The sequence below is a fragment of the Phodopus roborovskii genome, unplaced genomic scaffold, assembly GCF_943737965.1.
Source record: "Phodopus roborovskii unplaced genomic scaffold, PHOROB, whole genome shotgun sequence".
Taxonomy (NCBI): Eukaryota; Metazoa; Chordata; class Mammalia; order Rodentia; family Cricetidae; genus Phodopus; species Phodopus roborovskii.
Window position 1 is genome coordinate 2,041,376 of NW_026126447.1, and position 20,417 is coordinate 2,061,792.

The 20,417-nt window shown below is 42.2% G+C and overlaps 1 protein-coding gene across 3 annotated transcripts in view; it reads right to left on the reverse strand.

Moving 5' to 3' along the window:
• Positions 1-20,417, reverse strand: part of Astn2 (astrotactin 2) — a 951,602-nt gene that overhangs the window by 250,321 nt on the left and 680,864 nt on the right. For all 3 annotated transcript variants that reach the window (XM_051188027.1, XM_051188026.1, XM_051188028.1), the window contains 3 exons: positions 13,901-14,025; positions 9,845-9,949; positions 6,778-6,957 (listed from right to left, as the gene is read on the reverse strand). In XM_051188027.1, the coding sequence (XP_051043984.1) occupies positions 6,778-6,957; positions 9,845-9,949; positions 13,901-14,025 (410 nt within the window). The remainder of the gene's footprint in view (positions 1-6,777; positions 6,958-9,844; positions 9,950-13,900; positions 14,026-20,417) is intronic.

Sequence of the window (20,417 nt, forward strand, 5' to 3'; positions counted from 1 at the left end):
TTGTTCATTCATTTCTTCACTAAATATTGCTGAATGGTATCTATATGCCAATCAATCATCAAGCATGGTGCTACAAATGTTTATCAAGCAGGAAGGTCTCTGCCTTCATGGAGTTTCCAGAGAGGTAACAGAGATAAACAACAACTATGACTGTAAATTTTTGCACCGAGGTTAGTTACATGCATTACCCTTCAATGCTTAACCTAGCCCTATCTGTCTTGAAAGATTTGCAAAACTGGCATTTGAGGTCAGTGATCTAAAGTGATTTAGATTATAAAGGTCAAAACCCAGAAGAAGGCTAGGTTTCAGAAGGACTATAGATTTTTCTAGAATCTGAAGGAGGGTAATAAGACTGAAGGGTAGAAAACACAGGGGTATATGGTGCTGAAGAAGTTGGATGGAGCCAGATGGCACCTATAGGGCTGTGAGGCCGCGGGAATGTGTTTAGAAGTTATCCTCAGTGTAATGATAACACCTCCAGGAATCTGAATCCAATGAACAACATAATAAGACCTCCCGTTTGATCTGTAATGGTTCTGTACATGTGGCAAGCTGGGAATCATTGAAGTTTAGATGTCTGGTCAAATATTTTGGGGATGTGTAAGACAGTAACTTTGAATGGGGTTCCTATTTAAACTATTGGACTCTGTAAAGCATAGTGACCCTTCTAATGTGAATTGGCCTCATCTAAGCCATTGAAGGCCTCAACAGAACAGGCAGGCTGACAACTAAGCTGGAAGAAAGCCTTTTAGTAGGCTGCACTAAGCTTGATGCTGAACTTTTCTACTTTCAGACCCCCCAGGTAAATATTGGTTCTTCATTAGGGCTAAGCTGTCAGCCTCCAGACTACAGCTAATACCCATAGCATAGAAATAAATCAGGTTACCCGAGTCTCCAACCTGTTAACTCCAGGTATTGGAATTCCTTTGTCTCTGCAGCTATGTAAATTAATTCATCAAATGTATATATGGCTATATTTCTGACCATTGTCTCTTTCTCATGTGTGTGTGTTTTCATTCTGCTGATAATGCTTCTCTTGAGAACCATGGATATCATGTACATCATTAGGACTGTTATGTAATGTGGGCTAATATGGGGCAAGAGTAGCTTCAGGTAGGAGACTAACACTGAAACTCAGACAAGCTGTGATGGTGGCTGAGGGTATGAAGGTAACAGTAAAGTGGAAAGGATGAGAGCATCCAAGAGCTATGTGGTAGTGCAAGTTGATAGTACTTGAAATGGTTTGGAAATGGGGTAGAGGAATAAGAGAAAAAGAGGTGCTGAGGTCCTCCAAGCCCTGGCTCTTCCTATAAATGGTTAATGGCACTTTTCACTAGAATTCTAGAAAAGTACTGGGTTATATGGAGTTGAGTTCATACTGATGAGAGCAAGCAGGATACCAAGCTTCAGAGTGAGAGGTATAAATGAGGTATAGGCCATAGTGTAGGGACAAAGAATATACTAGATTGACAAGGGTTAGGCCAGAAAAGGGGCCAAAAGGATGTACCTCCTGTGCAGCTTTACTAGTTTAGCAGGAGAGGTTAAGCCTGCTAAGAAAGATGAGGAGAAGGGAGGAGAGCACACAGGAAGATTTGGTTTCATACAAGCAAGCACAAAACTGTCAAGCTTGAGGCAGTAGACTGTCAAATGCTACTGAAAGGTCAAGAAAGAGGAGAAGGAAAAAAAAAAAAACGGCTCTAGGTTAAGAAATCACTTGGGAAGTCATCTGGCACTCCGGAGGTCTGAGATCCCCAGAACAAGCCCTTTCATGTCTCCTTGCTGTGTTTGAAGCAAGTTCCCTCAGGAAACAAAGAACTCTGGAGAGTTCTCTAGCTCACATTAGCCCTTGGCCACACCTGTCAGCACAGGAGAAAGTGACATTTGACTACAGCTTGGTATTCTCCCTACAGCCTTTCAAACAGCCAAAGACTTTTCCAAAAAGTAGCCAAAAATATTCCAGTTGACATTCAGAAGCGCATGGTAATTCAGATGGAAATGCATTCCCTAGAATTGGCCTGGAAAATTATAGTAGAGATAAAACAACTTTAATAAGGATATTTATCTGTAGGGACTTCTTTCTATACCACAAATGCTTAAGACTTCAAAAACAGGGGATGTGAACATATGGTTCACATATGGTTTCATGGGGGACAAATACCTGGGAGGCCTTATGCTCGGAAGAGGCTTGCTCATGGTTTGCTTCCAGATTTTCTCTACTTCTTTGGACTTGGGTTTACCTTTGTCTCTCCTTTTTTTCCCTCCTTTTTTTCCTTCTCTCTGTTCATTCACAGAGTTTGAACAATTATTTCACGCATTAACATCCATCCACTATAAAGTCACTTTCTGTACAATATAAAAGATAAACCATAAACTAACCCAAGAGACTGGTGATTTATATATTCACCACAGTCCAGTATATAGTAGAAAGTGTCACAAATCCCAATTGATTCCTCTCTGGTCCACCTCTACAGCACCCTCCTCTGGTTCCAATACTGTAGCTGAACTCACCTGACCACTCCCCATCCTAGACCAATCTGAACCATTTCTGATCCTGTATCAACTGACAGGCAATGATTGCAAAGTCTCAATTACGTCTCCTCCACACCCCAATTCACACCTCTGAATACACACCTGGAAACACTGCCATCTAAGTGGGTAGAGGTGACAGCTGAATGAGGATAACAATTAGTTTTTCCAGCTCAGTACTAGAAACATCTATCCACTGACTTATTTTCTTATACATATGACACAACCACACTGCTTGCAAATATGGAAACTGTCTCAAAGAGTGAATTTATTTGCCTAGCATCACGCAGGTGGCTAAATGTATGCCTTTGATTTTAACGAGGGTCCAGGTGACTATGAACTTTTATTTTATTTCCAGATGAAAGATATTATTCATGAATGAATTTATAAACATACAATCATAACTGGACTCAATATCAATGTCACAGATAAGTAGAGAATGCAGATATTAAGGCAAGCAATGAAATAAAGCCCAATTGAAGGGAGAATACAGAAACATGTTTTGCAAGTATAATTTGGGCACAGGACACTCTGAATATTATGTGGGCTTGGAGAAATAAAGGTGGGCACAGGTAATGGTTATAGGAACCTGACAGGCTGAGTAGTGTACATGCTAACTTGCCTAGGATTCCTAGCTTCCAGGGATTACTTCCGATTCTTAATTGCCTTTAGGGTCCACTTTTCCTAGATTAGGGTTAGTTTAGAGACCACTTTATTGACCTACCTACTCCTCCAGGCTCCTTCAGTTTGGCAGAAGCCAAAGTAACCATCTGGTGATAGATAAATTCTTTCTCCCTGGATGAATCATTCCACTCATTTTTGGCATGTCCAGGGGATATTATTCTGGTTTTTACATTTCCTTTATTACAAGGAAGAAAATTCTAAGTTCCTTTTTGTTTCTACAGTAATCACTGCTAACTACTCAGCACTCTTCTCCCAGTGGCCACTCTTCAAATGGGCGGAATAAGTAAATAAGATCGATAGGCCTGGAAAGAGTGGGATATTTACTTCTAATGGCTGGAAATACTGACTATCGGGAGGCAGTTCTAGGCTCAGGTTGGGATTCAGTCCCCAATGCCCTCACTGATGACTATGTGGTCCAGAGAGCCCACTTTCTCTTCTCCCTTCCATAAAGGGAGGTGTGTATATTCATTCCTTCTTTGCTTCCTGGGGTAGATGGTAGGATAAGAGGGTGGCCACCCATAGACTGTAGAGAGCTATGAAAATATCATGGTTGTTTTTCAGGCCCTATTTGATCTTTTCCCTGGCATGGTCTTTCTAGTCCAGAAGAAGCTGTACACTCCTGCTGGATTAAAAAGACATTCACAAATGTCGCCGTCTTCCAGTCACACAGGTACTTCACAGGGAAAAACAGAGATTGAGGTTGCACATTAGGAAGGGCTGGGGCAAGGTCTAGTATGTTTAGCTGATGTTTATAATTTTCATTTTATTTCAAGCTACTGTTTTTCATGTGCCCGCTAAGTTTTGGAAATTTTACCTGCATTATTTCATCTCATTCACCTAAAGGTTGTGAAAGGTAATTACTATCTCTTGTTTAGCGTGAGGAATCAGAAAACTTGGAAGCTACTAGGCAATGGGTATATAAAAAGAGGAAGGTGTCCATATGTGCCCCACTTCATTGCTGCCCAAGCTCCTCTTCCCACAAGCTCTCCTCCCAGTTTTCCACCATGAAGACTAAACTTAACTGGCCTGGGCCCTGGTGTTTAGAAGAGGTTGATGTTACGTGATTGATAGCTTGGAAAAGAAATGATACCAATTTTCTCTGAATCCAAAGGGTTCCCAGTGTCTTTTTTTTCTTTTATTTTTTAACCTTCCTGTCCCTTGTATTATTCCCTATTATCAAAACGTAAGATAAATCAAGACTTCTGATATGCCATTGCAGGTAGAGATAGAGAAAGAAACACAAAAAACAGCTTCCGAGCATCTGCATGTTCTTCTTGGAGCAAATACAGAGCATGAAAGGAATAAAAGTATCAGCAGAATGGAAGCCCAGAGATGGAAAGCTACAACACCAAAGTCATTCAGCCCTTGAAATCGGGTTGAGGACTTCTGTTGCGGTTTCGGCTGTTTTCTACCCTCTTCCTTCTGCTATCATTCTTGTAACAGATTCCAATTCTATTACAAAGAATGTGACGGTCTTCAACAAGGAAGTCTAAGTCCTAAAAGCAATCAAGGATGGAGATGGGATGACATTTAGCATCACAGTAGTGTCCCAGGCCTTGAATGTGGCACGAAGCAAATTAGTTCAGTGGCCACAGCAAGAGAGAGTTTTTATAAACATAACCTAATTGTATTACTTCAAAGTCCTGAAGCTTATTGCCCTGCTTAATGATGTGTCACATTATTTATAGGGTGGTGCAATGAGACTTCTATTGATTTAATGCACTTCCTTAAAGACTGTCATTGTCACAGCCATAAAACCGAGCTATTCCCTGACAACTCAATTATGTCCTCTGAGCCTATAAACCACCATGCCCCACTCAGTTGCACATAGGAAGCAGGCAGGGATGCAAACACAGCTGGGGTTGCAAAACCCTCAGAGGCAGAACGAAAGGCTACAGATATGGCCATGTGGCCAAGGTATATTCAGGGTTCCATCTCACCAGGCATAGTCAGCAGCAGGCAAGCATGGAAAGATGGCATGAAGCAACTTCGGTTTGCCTTGGCCATGACACATGGAGCTGTGTGACTTTGCACAGAATTCCTTCTCCAAAGGAGCTTTAATTTCCCCAATGGCAAAACATAGAGCTGAGTTCAATGCAAATTCCAAGGGCTGGAGTTCTGTGGTTTACAGTTATGACTTACAGTGATGCTGGAGCTAGATTGGTTATGTCTTGGGGAGAAAGTGCAAGTAAGTTTGTATTATCAATTCTCACACTTTCTAACAACCAATAGCATTAACTATAACAGAAAGCACTTTAATATATCTGGAAAAAGAAAGAAAATAATGAAAGAAGGTAGGAAAGGAAGAGAAGAATGAAGGAATGGAGGAAGGGAGGGAGAGAGGGAGTAAGAAAAAGAGAGGAAGGAAGGAAAAAAGGAAGGGAGGAAGGAAGGACTTTAAAAGAAAATGGTTTTTGTAGCCAGCCAGTTCCAATTGTATGTTCCACCATAGGCCCTGCTTTTTATTCATCAGGGCACTTGCCTCAACCTGTTTGAGACTGGGTTTCTCAAGTGTGAGACTTCATTTCTCATCTTAATATATATGTAAACTGCCTGGAGGATATCTTAGTGGTAATGTGCTTGCTGTACAGTACAAAAGCATAAAGACCATGGTTTGGATTCTTAGCACACATATAAATCCTGGGCAGGCACAGCAGGCTGCTTATAATCCAGTACATGGAGGGTGGAAAACAGGAGGTGCCTAAGTAAGTTAGCTAGCTAGATTAGCTGGATAAGTGAACTTGGGTTCAAGTTAGAGATGCTGTCTCCATGGGTAAGGTGGAGAGTGATCAAGAAAAACTCCTGATGTCAGCCTCCTCCAGCTTTCATACATGAATACAGATTTACACATATCCATGCCCACACATACACTCATGTGAACACACGTGCACCACACACACACACATACATATGAAAAAGTAAAATATACCTCTACATAATCTGATAATTCCACATTGTATAAAAATCTAGAGTGTAAGTCACCTCCCCCTTAATATGTGGTAAGTAAATAGGAATAGTTATTGCAGTACACATTTCACAGGAAGGGAACACTGAGGACATATGGGAACAACATACCCAAGGTCAGTGTGGAGACTGGAGACTAGTCTTCTGTTCTAAAACACCTTAGGTTGAAAGAGTTAAAAATGTCTTGACAACTGAGGATCAGAGTGACTTAAGATGTGGTGACCTTCCATGTGGAGAACATCCTCTCTCTGGGGGACCCTTGAAACTATCCCTGGACTTGAGGAGCAAGTGAGAGTTTTTCCTGGCTTCTCCCAAGTAGCCTAAAGAGAAGGCATCATGGAGACACCACGCCCATCCTCTGCCTTTATCTCTGGCAACTGTTTCAATGGGGAAACATGGTTAAGACACCTGAATTAAGGAACCTTAAGACAGCAGGTTTCTTCATCCTGACCATGGTAAAGTGAAGCTCAGAGAAGGTCTGGGAATTGCCAAAGCCTACACAACTTACAGATGGGAGAAACAGGATTTAGATTCATTGAGGCTTCGTTGCTTTCTCTGCACTACACCTGGCCACACCTCCAAAACCCACACCCCCAGGCTTACCTTTCTGATACTGGAGCCATAGCTGCTGCTGGACCTTCTTACTGGGGAAGTGGATGACACAGGTGAGCTCGGAACCATACAGGGCCTCTGCGATGTAGTGGGAACCATAGTGCTGAATGAAGGACAGCAGCTCATCCCTACTGCTCTCTTTGGTCAGGATCTTTAGGACATTGGTGAAGCCTGGAGGGAGAGGAGCATGTGTGAGTAGTTAGACTTCAGAAGTTGGTGGCCAAAAATTTTCTCAGTAAGGGCTCCTCCCACACAGAACTCCTGGCCTTTGCCTCATCACTGTGGCAGCAGGCTGACATCTCTAGCATTGCATGCTTACAGAAAAGGCTTCCTGTCACTGCTGGATACTGTGACATAGTGGAACTCTTTAGAAGACAAGAACTTGACAACCTACATGATAGTGACTTTAAGGTCACAGTCAGAAAATCAGAGCCAATGCCTACTTACTGAACAGCTAACACATATAAGGTAGATCATTAGATGCTTTTACTCTGCAATGTCGACCACCACATCCTTATTAGCCTAATGAGAAGCCAAAGCTGAAAGACTGTAAGTAACATATCTTGACCCTCTATCTGAAAGAGCTGGATACAAATACCCCTTTGTTTTTACTTCAAGTAAATTGGCTGGAGTGCCAGTGCTACATTGGTCCCAGCTAAGTATAGACTCCATACCTGCTCAGCTTTTGCTATATCACCTTCCTTTTCACCTTTGCTCTTATTTGCTGAGACAGTGGGCTGTTTTCTGTTGACATGGAGTTTTCTCGCTTCCTGCTGTGCTGTTGGAGTACTCTGTTAAGTCTGCCATACCCAGCACAAGGCTATGGCTCAGAGAGACATGTCTCAGGAGCTGCTGTTCCTGCTTCACTCTCCTTCCTGTTCTTCCAGAGCCTTCCAACAATGAGAGACTGCTTCTGTCACCATTCATCTACTAACCCAACTCTCTCCACAGTCAGAAAACTCAGCTTTAGTATGGAAAATTGCTAGGAAAGTTTCAGACTTCCCAAAACACACTGCTCTGGTTTTCAAACTTAGCATGCTTAGAGAATAGCAAATGTAAGAGTTCCCTAAATCTACCTTAATACTTTAATCTACCTTAAAGCCTGATCCTCTAGAGTAGGTGCATTTGTTGTGAATTCTCTCCCCATACGTCCCATCAATGGGGGGGGGAATATCTGAAACAAACCAGGTAGACTTGAGTTGACACTACAAGTGAAGTTCAGACAAATGTACCAGGCTGTTGTCATACCCATTCTCCTGGATATCATTTTTCTTCCTCTAAAATTCCCCATGTTCCAAATCCTTAAAGGCCCCCTTGTGTCCCTGCCTGCCACTGGATAAAGTTACATGCATGATCATATCTGGACCTACAGGAATGCCTGGGTTTTCTCCTACTTCCTTCCTTGCATTCACTAGAACCTGGGCTTTCTATCATCTTTTCTTTATGTACTCTTCACTGTTTCCATACATGAATTTATCCCCTCCTAAGACACATCCATGCTTAAAGATCTCATGAAGTCACCCATTTCTTAGATGCCTTTCTCACCTATTCCTATGTGGAGTACTCACTCTCCCCACAATCTGAAGGATTGCCACCTTTACAGGTAGAAGCCCTCTTTATTTGTTTCTAAATCCACAAGTGCATCTTTCTTATACACAGCCTTGCAAGGCACACCACCAGCTCCTGGAACACAGCAAACCACCAGCCATTGTTATTATAAGAACACCCAAATGCCACATTAAAGAGCAAGCACCTCTCCAACATTGAAAATCAGCTCCAATTTGCCAACATTTGATTTATAAGGAGCTCCCAGGAACATCATTACTGATTAATTAAAACAGGTACACCTTTGTAGTTCTAACAGGAACATCACAGTTATATTCACAAGTGCAGGGTGAGGAGGTAGTGGGGAAACAAAAATAGGGCTTAAAGAAAGGGTGCTTGATTAGAACACTCTCTCTCCATCAACCTGTTAACTGATGCAACTGGATAATTAATGCAGCTGGATTAATAATGAGATGGTTTCTGTTAAGTAATAAATGACAATGCCTCAGAGATGCCCTGTGACTCTTTAGCCAGGCAGACAAAAATGCAATCAAAATCTCTGTTCTGTTTTCTCCTCTGGTGCTTACTAGTTATGTGACCTTAGGTTGGTTACTTAACCTCTTTCACCTTCAGTTCCTTTATATGATGACAGATAGGCTAAATTATTACTTCCCTTGTAAAACTACTGCAAGCCACAAGACATGAAACATTATAACATGCTTGACAGATGTCAGCAACAATTACTGTTTGTACTTCCCAGAGGGTAAAGTCCTCCCAGCCCCAGGATGAAAGAACTCCATTTTGCTGACGAACAAAGTGGTACTGAAAAGAAAAAGGAATGAAAGAGAGAAGAACTCAAGAGATAATTAGGAGACCTACTGACAATAAGCCAGTGGCAGTGTTGTCAGAACCAGAATAGAATACCCCAGGCTAGGTCTTCTCTTATCAGGGACCTTATTCAATACCTCATTCTTCAGTTTTCACTTATCTTATTCTTCCATCAAACATGGACATAAACAATGTGCTGATTCTCTGTCAGTTCCTGAAGATATCAGGGGAATAAACAGATTCCATAGCCTGTCCCCAGTTCTTCAGTCAGAAGGAGATCGGACATGATTCAGACATGAGTCAAGTATTCTTACTACTTTGTTGGAGGTATTCCAGCACCTGAAATTCCTTGCATTGTTCATTGAAGAATGGAGAGTAGAAGAGGCACCAAAGAGTTTAGTGTGTGCAACAAATATTGTTTACTATTACTTCCCTTCCCATTGTACTTCTTCGCCCTACTCAGACATTTCTTCTAGGAAGCTCCTTCTGGGTCATACTGTCCCTTTGTTATGTTGTCCCTACTGCAGGGTGTGGATGCCGCTGCTTGCTATGCTGTCCTACCTAGGTGCTCCTCCATTCTTTCAGCATCATCAGTACTAGAAGGGCTTGGGACATGCTAAGCCCTTGAGACCAAGTGTGGAGTGACTGTAAGTCCTCTGGTCACTAGCTGGACAGTGGTCCTCACCTGCTGAGAGGGTGATGGTGCTCAGTTTCACTCGGTAGAGGTTGCTCCTGACACGCCACTGTTGTACCATGGGGTAACCCATGGCCTCGTCATACCTGATGTCTCCTGGAGGGAGAAATAAGACGGCCATGTGAGCCCAGAGTTCAGAATACTTACCACAACACATACTCTGCAATTCTGGGATCTGCTTACTGCCTACCTCTTCAGAGTGAGAAGAAGCTTGGTCTTGGCCCTGACTGTTGCTTTGCTAGAATCACCCACTTTATCTCTTCTCCACCACCATGCTCTTTAGATATATCTCTACGTTTTCCTTGGGCTTTCACTACCCTTCTACTTTACAAGCAAAAGATAAAATTTATATCCCACCTAACTAAGTCCATCTGCAGCTTGTCATGGACATTAGACACCTCATTGTCTGAGATTTCCCACCTGACATTGCAACTCTCTGTGCTTATCCTATCTCATAGGTATAATGTGAGACTTGAATATGGTAACAGAAGTGAAGGCTCTTTTAAAGACTAGAAATTCTATGCCTGTAGAAGCAGGGTCAGGGGCATTTTTTTCCATCCCATTTGTTTCCCAGTCATTGCAGTTGGTTTTGCACTAAATAACAGGGCTGAAAAGTTACAGCAGAGACCACTTGAAAAATCCCTATGCATGTATTACCCATGCCTTTGTGTTTTCTGACCTTGGTGCAGATCATTGGTTGTTAACATGAATGCTTATAAGCACTGTGTGGCAAACCTAACCTATGTATACCTACATTAATTGTCCTAATTTAAATAAATGAGAAACACTAGCTAAACAAACTGAACATTTAATTTTCAGCATATTACAATAATTAAAATACACTATAGGTCTCTGTGAAGGTGTTCCTGCTCATGGAGCCTCTTTTATATAGAGGGATCATTAAGATGCATGTTCCACAGAATGCATTTCAGAAATCATAGGTATTGTAGAGAAAACATAAACAAAGAAGAAACACAGCAAACATGTTGTCAAGCAGTTAACACGGGGGAGCAGATACATGAAAAAAAAGCATGCATCTATCTCCATTTTCTAAAATTTCCACCTAAAGTTTTGCATTCTCTCTTCTCTATAATCAGAAAAAAAAAATGCATTAAAAAAGAAATGCTAGTCATGTTAGCAGTTATTATTGTTTTTATGTATCTGTGCTTCCTTGCACCTCTGCAAATAGCAGGCACAATTCTCATCCCTTTCTCTTGTCCCCTGGTGAGGAGGCACTTAAAGAGATATTTGATATGGATATTAAAACGAGAATCTCATCGGAACAAATGATTTCTTCCTGGACATATCTGTAGTATTAAAGTTGTCCATTACTGTCAACTGGTTTTTTTTCCTCCCTCTTTAGCCTTTTCAGGAATAATATAATTTTAGAGGCTTTCATTTTCAAGTAAAATATTCATGATCCCCTAAGATATGTCCACTGGAGTGAGACTGCTTAATTATAAATATGCCATCTCTGTTTGTCTGCTCTATCTTGCTTATGCTCTCCATGTGATACTGAGAAGGGAAGAGAGAGGGAATGAGGAAGGAAAGAGAAGATGCTTCTGACCCAGGGCTGAGAAATTAGTTTACTCCAGGAGTCCTGGACACCAAAGTCCAGGTAGAGTTTGTCCCCTGTTCCATCTACTACTGCCTAGTCATGTTCACAGATATTGGTTGCAGGGAAGAGGGTAATCAACAATTGAACCCCACCTCTGACAGAAGAAAGCTGCACATCCTTATGTGGGCTGTTAAAGGACCTCCCGTGGAATGGAAAGGCAGGAGATACTTCTGCTTATCTAGCAATGTGTAAAATCATCTTCACTGCTCTCCTCGTTCTTTCCCTCAGCCTCCCCTAAGTGGCTGTTTTCTCATCCTTCACTTACTGTTGTCTTTATCTTAGTTTGCATTCACATCTGGAGTATGTTAGGTTCTTGACATCAAGGCCATGGCTATATTATTAGCAATTCTCCTCCAGAGTCCAGATTGGATCTTAGCATTCAGTTGGATCTTTACAATTTCCTAACAGGAATGATTTCTCTTCATTCTTGATCATGAAACTACCCCTGGTTCTCATTTGTCTTGGTAATTCTATTTTAAAAGATTTATTTTTATTTTGTATATGTGGCTATTTTATCTGCATGTATGTCTGTGCACCATGTGTGTGCAGTGCCTATGAATGCTGCAAAAGGATGTTAGATCCCCTGAAATTAGAGTTACAGATGGTTGTGAACCACCATGTAGAGGGCTGGGAAGCAAATCCGGGTCACCCACAAGAGCAACTAGTGTTTTTTCACCACTAAGCTACTACTCCAGCCTCTGGTAATTAAAAAAAAATTCCCTTGAATTGAAGCAATTGCTTTATTAGGAAACTTTCAAATGTCCCTGAACCAATGTATATAGTTAAGACAACTAAAAAATCACTAGAGAACCATAGTGAACCAAACCTCATATACACATGATCTTTAATCCTTACCATAATTTTGAAAAAATAATAACAGTTATGTCCATATTGCAAAGATGGAAGTTGTCCAAGGAAACACAACAATCAAAAATGGGTTGGGATCTTTAAAGAGCACTCCTGACAGACTACATAAAAAAATGTGAGCTCTTGCAGATGGTGAGCTTCCCTTACTGGGGTTTTTCAAGGAGATTCCGCAAGAAGAATATTGTAGACCTGATGCCCAATCAGCAGAGAGAATTCAACTAGAATGTGCCACATCACTTAGAATTTCCATGATCTTAGGAAGGGGAAATTAAAGAAGGCTTGGAAGTCTTTAAAACACTTTACAGAGATATTTCACCTATGGGTCCATTTGATATGCATCTTCTTTTAAGTGCGAAAAGTCTGAGAGGTGGTATAAGACAATGGATAAAGCATACACTTTGGAGTCTAGACTACTTAGGTTTAATTCTTGATGACTGTTTACACACTAGCCACATCACCTTGACTATCTGAAAGCATAGTAGTAACATTCTTTCAGTATTGTGTGGGCTGAAAAATAGAAATGGCCTTGTCTCTCAAGGATACCTTCAACTCATGTGGGATCTCCAATGTCTATACCACTTTGCAGGAAAGGCTTAGGGTAGTTAGATTATTTTGCTCCTGGTCACTCAGAGCTTGCAAGTGATGGGAGTGTCTGTCACACTGCAGGATAATTCCTGTGGAGCAATCCTTCTCTAAGGAGAGGATTCAATAATGCTTGAGGGTGGACAATCTGGTAGTGGATATCACCCAACTATTAATTCACCCAAATAGAGTCCAGGTGCACCTATCTTACAACAAATTAATCCCACCCCCAAAAAGGGTAGCAGAAAATATGAACAAAGATAAAGAAGAGAAGAAAGACACTCTGGACTGAGACAGAAAGTTCTGGCATTTCAGAGGAACCTGAAGGTTTGGGATGGTGAGAATGACAGGGTGGATTGAAAAGACAAATAAAGAAAAAGGGGGGGGGGGTGGGAAGCAGCAATATTCACCAGCATCTAGTCCTAGTGGGTGCCTTGGATGGCAGTGCGATTACTGGAGCCTAGATGCCTTACTCTCAAACTTAAATAAATAAAACTCACCCAACAAACAGCTCAGTGGCCACATATAGATAATAAGTCATATAACTGAAACCATCCAAGTAGAGAAAGTCTTGATTCAAAAGTCCACTGATTTAGCTCTTTAATGATTTTTAAATGAACAAAGAAAACAAAATACTGGAAATATTGAAATATTAGAAAAAAATGTCACTTAAATGGAAAGTAGCTTGACATTGAACCCAGGCAAAGCCTCACAGGGAAAGGCTGGAAAATTCTTCTTGTTCTTGGTGGAAGTCTCTCTTATAAAGAGGATCCTGGTCAAGAATATGGGGGTCTCCTTAGGCTCCCATTCTACATGGGATCTTGGCTGGGGCCCAAGACAAGGCAAATCCCTGTTCTCAGCCTTCCCTTCTTGAAGGAAGATTCTGGCTGGGCTGGAGCACCCTGACATGTTCTTGTAGCTCACACAACTGATATGGCAGTGGTCAGAGAGTCTGCAGAGACCTGACAGGTGTGTCTTACCAGTCAGCAGCTGAAGGTCTGGGAGGGGCTCAGACAGGACCCCCCGGCACTGCTCTTCCACAGGCAGCGGGATCACCAACAGCCCATCTGCCAGCTGGGGAAAGTCCTTGATGAAGTTGTTCTCCCTGTGGGGCAGAGCAAAGAGATTACAGAGCAGAGGGAAGGAACACCATAATCTTGTGGCAAGGAGGCAGGAAGCTTGTGGTTGTAACAGCTTGGGCAGCTTTGCTGTGATGCTCCTGAATCCCAGCTCTGGGAGCATAGCACAGAGCACAGGGTACAGGCTACAAGCAGGTTGAACATCAAAACCTGGAGTACCCACGGACTAGCTACTTACTGTTTCTCTTGCAACAACTTGCTCTTTCTATAATTGAGACTTGGATCTCAGGGCTGCTGTAAACACTTAATGGGATCAAGCTGCCAATTGTTTAACGTATCCTCTGAGGCTCTACAAACTATTTATCTGGCTGTTAACCATCCCTTTGCATAAGCAATGACATGAGTAAACCTGGATATGGGGAAACTGAACATAGCACAAAGTGTTTGAAGTAAGGAGCAAGGCTAAGTCGAAGAGAGGACAGCTTGGAAAAGCACATGTGTGTTAAGGTAGAAGGAACTCTAGAGTTGTTTTGGCTCAGAGAAATGGGCAAAGCTGAGGCCTGGGGAAATGAAATGCCTTGCTTAGCAACAACCAGTAGAATGGACATGAACCCAGGTCTCTTTATTCTCAGACTTGTGCTCTTTGCTCTGCCCTAACTTCATAAAGGAGAGGCATGCGTGCAACAGATCACATGACAAACTCCCCATGTGATCCCAGAAAACTGAATCCTGGATAGACATTGTTTAAGAGGACAGTGGTGGCAGAGAGTGCAGAAGGACAGAGACCTCATTATTCTGCACAATAGACTGACCTAAAAATGGAACAGCCAGTCACAAGAGATGGGAAGCTAGCTTGTTTATACTAAGAGTGTGCATGTAGGAAATGGGGCAGTCAGTAGGCGAGCAGGGTACCAAGGACATTTCCCTATCTAACCTGACTTGTGAGATCGCTAAGGTAGACACACTAGCTATAATCTGGATGGGAGGAGGGGAGGGAAATAACTAAAGCAGGAGGATGCTTATACCTTCATTTTGTCATCTGGCATGGGCCACCTTGAAATGAAAATCAGAGGCAAAAGCAAATATACATGATGCCAAACCAAGGCCTTTGAAACATGAACTTCAGATACTTTAGGAGCAGCTAAGAAACTGTAAGCTGGGTTGCTTTCTTGTTTTCACAGCATTCCCTAGATACTTTCAAAGATGGTCACCAATCCATTTGTTTACTGAAAATGTTGCCTAAGGCTGGGTCCAGAGAAGGTGGTGTTATCACCACCTCAAACATCTCCAGCATCACCATCATCTTCCCCATCACTCTTGTTGGCATCTCTATTATTCATTGCATCCTTAGGCTGTTAGGCTCTAGCTGAGTACTTTACATATACCTGAATATTTAATCTTGACTAGCATTATATGTAAATCACAGATAAGTAACAATGAGATTCTAGGTATAAGAGATTAGAATTTTAAGCCAGATCTAGCAGAGTCTGGCCTCTGTTCAGGGGCCATGTGTACACTCCAGTGAGTTTCTGAGCTACTCTTGCTTATGTAACATAGAATTTTGTGTGTGTCCAATGTCAATCTGTGGAGCCATGTAGTCTACAAATCTGGGAGCCTGGAACAGCACTGGGAAGAGAGAAAACATCTTTCTAGGCAGTAGAAATACTATACACATGGTAAGACCAGTTAGGTGGTTGCTGGGTTACAGATCCTCATATGTGCAGTAAAATAGAAGGGCACTCCAGCTGCAGTCAGCAATTACCAGATCCTTGTTACAGAACCCTGGGTTGAGTACTTTGGACAGAAGTACAGCCTTCACCCTTTGTTTCCCTGGTCTTCCCAATCTTGTGAGAAAGATAAACACTGGCCATGTAGTACAGCCAATGAGCTTATTGTCAGGCATTCTGGTTGGATTGCAAGAACCCCTTTCTCATGTGACTGGAAAGCACTCATTTTATAGGTAGGAGAAATTAATTTTGATGGGGTACTGATGGCCCTGAACACTGGGCTCCGGGTCTGCCCGCATGACATCCTACCTAGGTAATCAGGGACAAAGCTTATAGACCCCAATTTTCTCATCTATAAAGTGAGGATCACAGAAGCATCCCAGCCTGCTACAGTGGAAGAAAGAAAATGATTATTTAGCACCAACTGTATGTCAGGTATTGTGGTAAGCACTTCACCTGTATGCTGTTAAAATCCACAGTGTAGAGATGAAAACGTTAATTTAAAAGAACCTTTACAAGCCAAGGTCATGCAATTGGTAAATGTGAGGTCTTGGGTAGTTTGGTCCCAGAGTCCATACTTCTTATCTCAGTGAATTTAAGTGTTGAAAGTCCTGCCCCAAGATACACAGACTAAAGTCTTCTCATAAGGAACTCAGTGCCCACAAGTTCTCAGAGCCCAAGCAGGCCACAGCTGAGAGAAGGGGTGTGGCATCTTATTACCTGACTTTATAGAGGCTCTGTTCTCACTGGGAGCTCAGCAGTCCTCACCCTGATGTGGGTACACTCAGCTTATTCTATGTAAGCAACATGAAGAAGGTAAGCAACACTACAGATGTGAAGTGCCCTCCAGGGGTACAGTCTGAGCACTTTTGGTAACCAGGCCTTGGAGGGAGATTTCCTTTACCAGCTTAGGGTGGGAGGTTTTCTCTATATCCATCTACTTTTGTGCATGTTTTTAAAACTGCAGAAGAAGGAAGTCACACCCATTAGTAACCTCCATTCTGCTCCACTAATGCCAAGTTGCAGGAAACAAACGTGGCCTAAGGTGCCTCTTACATAAATATTTCTCTCTGAGCTTCCAGAAAAAGACTTGCAGAGAGTAACTTGATGAAGCTCATGCGGGAGGAGAAGAAGAAATGGAGGAGCTGGTTGTCACGTAAAGCTGAGTGGGAGGCACACAGGCAAGGTTGAAGCAACAGGACAGCCACTACATTTTTTCCAGGCAATAAATCCATTCCTGGATGTCTGGGAAATGACCACAGTTCTTCACCCGCTCTGCCAGCAGAGGGCGCCCAGGGCCTTCACATCAGTCTGCTCTTGGAAGAGGCACTATGAAGACTGAGGGGATAAATAGCCCTGGGAAAGTTTTCTTAGGAAGAAAAACAAAACCAAACAACAACAACAACAACAACAAAAAACAACAAACAACAAACAAACAAAAATCAGGTGAAAGTTGATGAAGATCTAAGTTTGAGGAAAAGACCTAGAAGTGGCATGTGCTGGCTGAACATATGACAATCAAAACTAATTCTGTTCCTCCTTAGGTCTTGTGATTTTCTTTCTAATTCTCCCCCACTCCCCACTGGGGTGTGTGTGTGTGTGTGTGTGTGTGTGTGTGTGTGTGTGTGTGTGTGTGTGTGTTTGTGTGTCTGTGTGTGAGTTGCTTTAGCTTTACAAAAACCTGTCAGACACTATTAACCCCATTTTATAAGTGATGAAACAGGAACTCAGAAAAGTTACGAAACTTCTCTGACTGAGGACCATAGTTGGGATTGACAGTAGCTGTAGTCTAGCCAATGCTCAGCGAGTTTGCTCAACTGAGTACGCATATTCAGTGAATACAGCCAGGATGTCGTCTGCTCTCTTGATCATGGCTAAATGACAGACTTTTGGAGATGACAGCAGGAAGCACACATGAGCACACACACTGCAGAGCAGGCTTTTATGCATGTGGGTTAGTGCTGGGCAGCATGTGTCTAGGTGTGTAATCGTATAAGTGAATATTGTTTTTTCCAAATTAGCACAGACAAATCTCTTCAAAGTGCATCCATGTGAAACTTAATCTCAATGATATTATGTGGAGACAACTCAGCAAACATGTAAAGTAAATCCTGGGAACTCTGACATTGAGTGGGTACCATTCAGTCTGCAAATCTGCATAATTTAGTGCATGTTGAGTCAGGGCAACAGCAGAAGGTGAGCACAGGATGCTCCTCCAATGGTGAAGACCAAGAAAGAATAAGGATGCTGTGTTATAGTCTGGAGGTTCCTACACAACCCTGCCCTTGCTGACACCTGCTGCTTACTCAGCATTGACATTGCCAGGCTGAGCTCACTGTCCTCTTATGAGAAAGGCTCCCAATCTACAGCCCCTCTCTCTGGGAGGGTGTTCTTTTTCATTCTGCACCTGGGCCATTCCTGTTTACCACTCAGACCACACAACAGGTCACTGCTTTTAGGAAAGTGCCCCCAGATTAAATCTGTCACCCACCTTTGGGACCTTGCTCATTTCTTCCAAGAAAGGCTTTATAGTTTATAACTACAGGTCCACTCATTCAAGACCGGTGCTTCTTACTGTACTGCAGGCACCTTGTGGCACCAAAATATGCACTGAGGCCCCTTGAGGGCCAAACTGTGAGACCGAGTACAGATGACTAAAGTAGATGCTTAGTGAGTGAGTATCGATAGCATGATAGAAAAACAAAAGATGGCAGCAGATGCACAGCGCTATCTTTTGATAGCTATATCTCTGTTTTCCTGTAACTCCAGAATAATTAAAGTTGAGTCTAGTTTTTCAGTAAAATGATTCCAAATACTTTGTTAGGCTGATTAACTGATTAGAACTTTATGACTTGTGGAGAGTCTGGATGTTGAAACATAGAACTCAGTTGTATTGAGCTATCTTTATTCACTTCAAGAACAATTTATTGCCCGCTTGTGTCTTACTTATCTAATGTTTTGGTGACTATCAGGTCAAACCTGAGGAAACACAATAACTCCAATGGCTATTGGCTTTCACCAATCCAAAAGCTAACAGTTTCATCAGATAGCATCTGAGCTTAAACTAGAGATTACTTCCATGTTAGTGTAGCCTGCCTGCATGTTGTTTCCACCAATTCATTTTAATAAATGCCTTGATTTATAATATTTTGCTTTAGAAGTACAAAAACTTCATGAGATTATCTTTATGTTGAAATATGTTATTTAGGACACCCTCAACTCATGTTCTCAGACCATGGTCACTCCTATTTGATTTAGGAATAATGTATCTCTTATTCCCTTTGAAGTGAGAAGTATTCTGAATCATCAATAGTGTAGATACTATGGCTTCCAAGGAGATTATACAGAGGGGCTGAGGACTGGTGCCAGGAGGAGCCAGGAGGGAAAACATGACTTCTCTAAACAGGGTACATCAGGCCTCAAGCACACATTCATGCAGAGGGTTGTTGGGGAGGGGAAATTAAAAAATCACTTCTTCATAACAATAGTCTAACATCTCTAAGTTAAAAGAAAACTTTCCCATCCCTTTCTCTCATGTATCTATCTTGTTTGTGACTAGATCCCTGAAGTTTTTGGTATCTGACTGTGGAATGCACAGAGCCGCAGAAGTCATAAAGCCACGGATCCAAATTCTGTCTAAGAGGGTTCACTTAAGTTCTATAAGCCTTAGCAAGATGGGGGTAATGAATTTAGCTTCCAGAAGATGGAAGGCACTTTAATAAAATAAACGCTTATTCTGTCTGTCTGTCTTTCTCAAACCCCACATTAGGTTCTGAACCTCTTCAGGGGATTTAGCCATAGTTTAGCCACAGCCTAGTTCACATCATATATCACTGAATATCTGCTGACCCATGTAGAGAGGTGAGGGAAGGCCTCCTTATCCTCCAATGTCACCTGCCCATCACCTCAAGGTCACACAAATTCTACAAAGCTGCTCCAATTGTCTAGCTTCCATTTAAGCTTTGAGCAGTCATGCTAACAGGAAGGACAAGCAGGGGGAACTGGCCTCCTACACAAATTCTCACCACCCTTCCACAGGCTTTGCTTCCCCTCCTGCCCACTTCCTCCTTTAGGAGTACATGTGAGTATTTTGGATACATTAATACACAGGGACTAGCATACCAGAGTCATCACCCCTCAGTTGTGTGGAAATTAGCATATAAATAGAGGCATTTGAGGAGGTGAATCACCCTAAAGTCAGCCAGTACTGCCAGTGCTGTCTGAATGTCTGAAAGGGTTTTTCCCCACTAGGAGAAGGCTAGGAGAAAGCTGGCCTGGGATTTTCAGTTTCAGGGATGAGACTCACTGTCTTTCTTAGTGTTCCTAGGCTGCTTAGAGCCTTCCAACCAGGTCACATCAAACTTCCTAATGCTGATGAGAATATCTACTCAACTCCCAAAGAGTGCCCTATCCTTTACCTTCAAATGAACAGCATTTCTGCCAAGAGAGAGGGAGTGCTTTGCTGAGATGTGGGGTCCTCAGTTAATTTAAAGCAACCATATGTGTTCCTTTCTTGGCATAGCCACAGCCAGGATGGAGGGTTTGAAGAAACCACTCCCTTTTGGAACTGAGAGGACTCAGGGTGGGGTTAATTCAAACTGTAGCATTTCTGTCCACTAGGGGCCTATAAATCTGGAGATTAAATGGATATTAACATTTGCTTAGCCATTTTTTTTTATCCTGAAGAATTA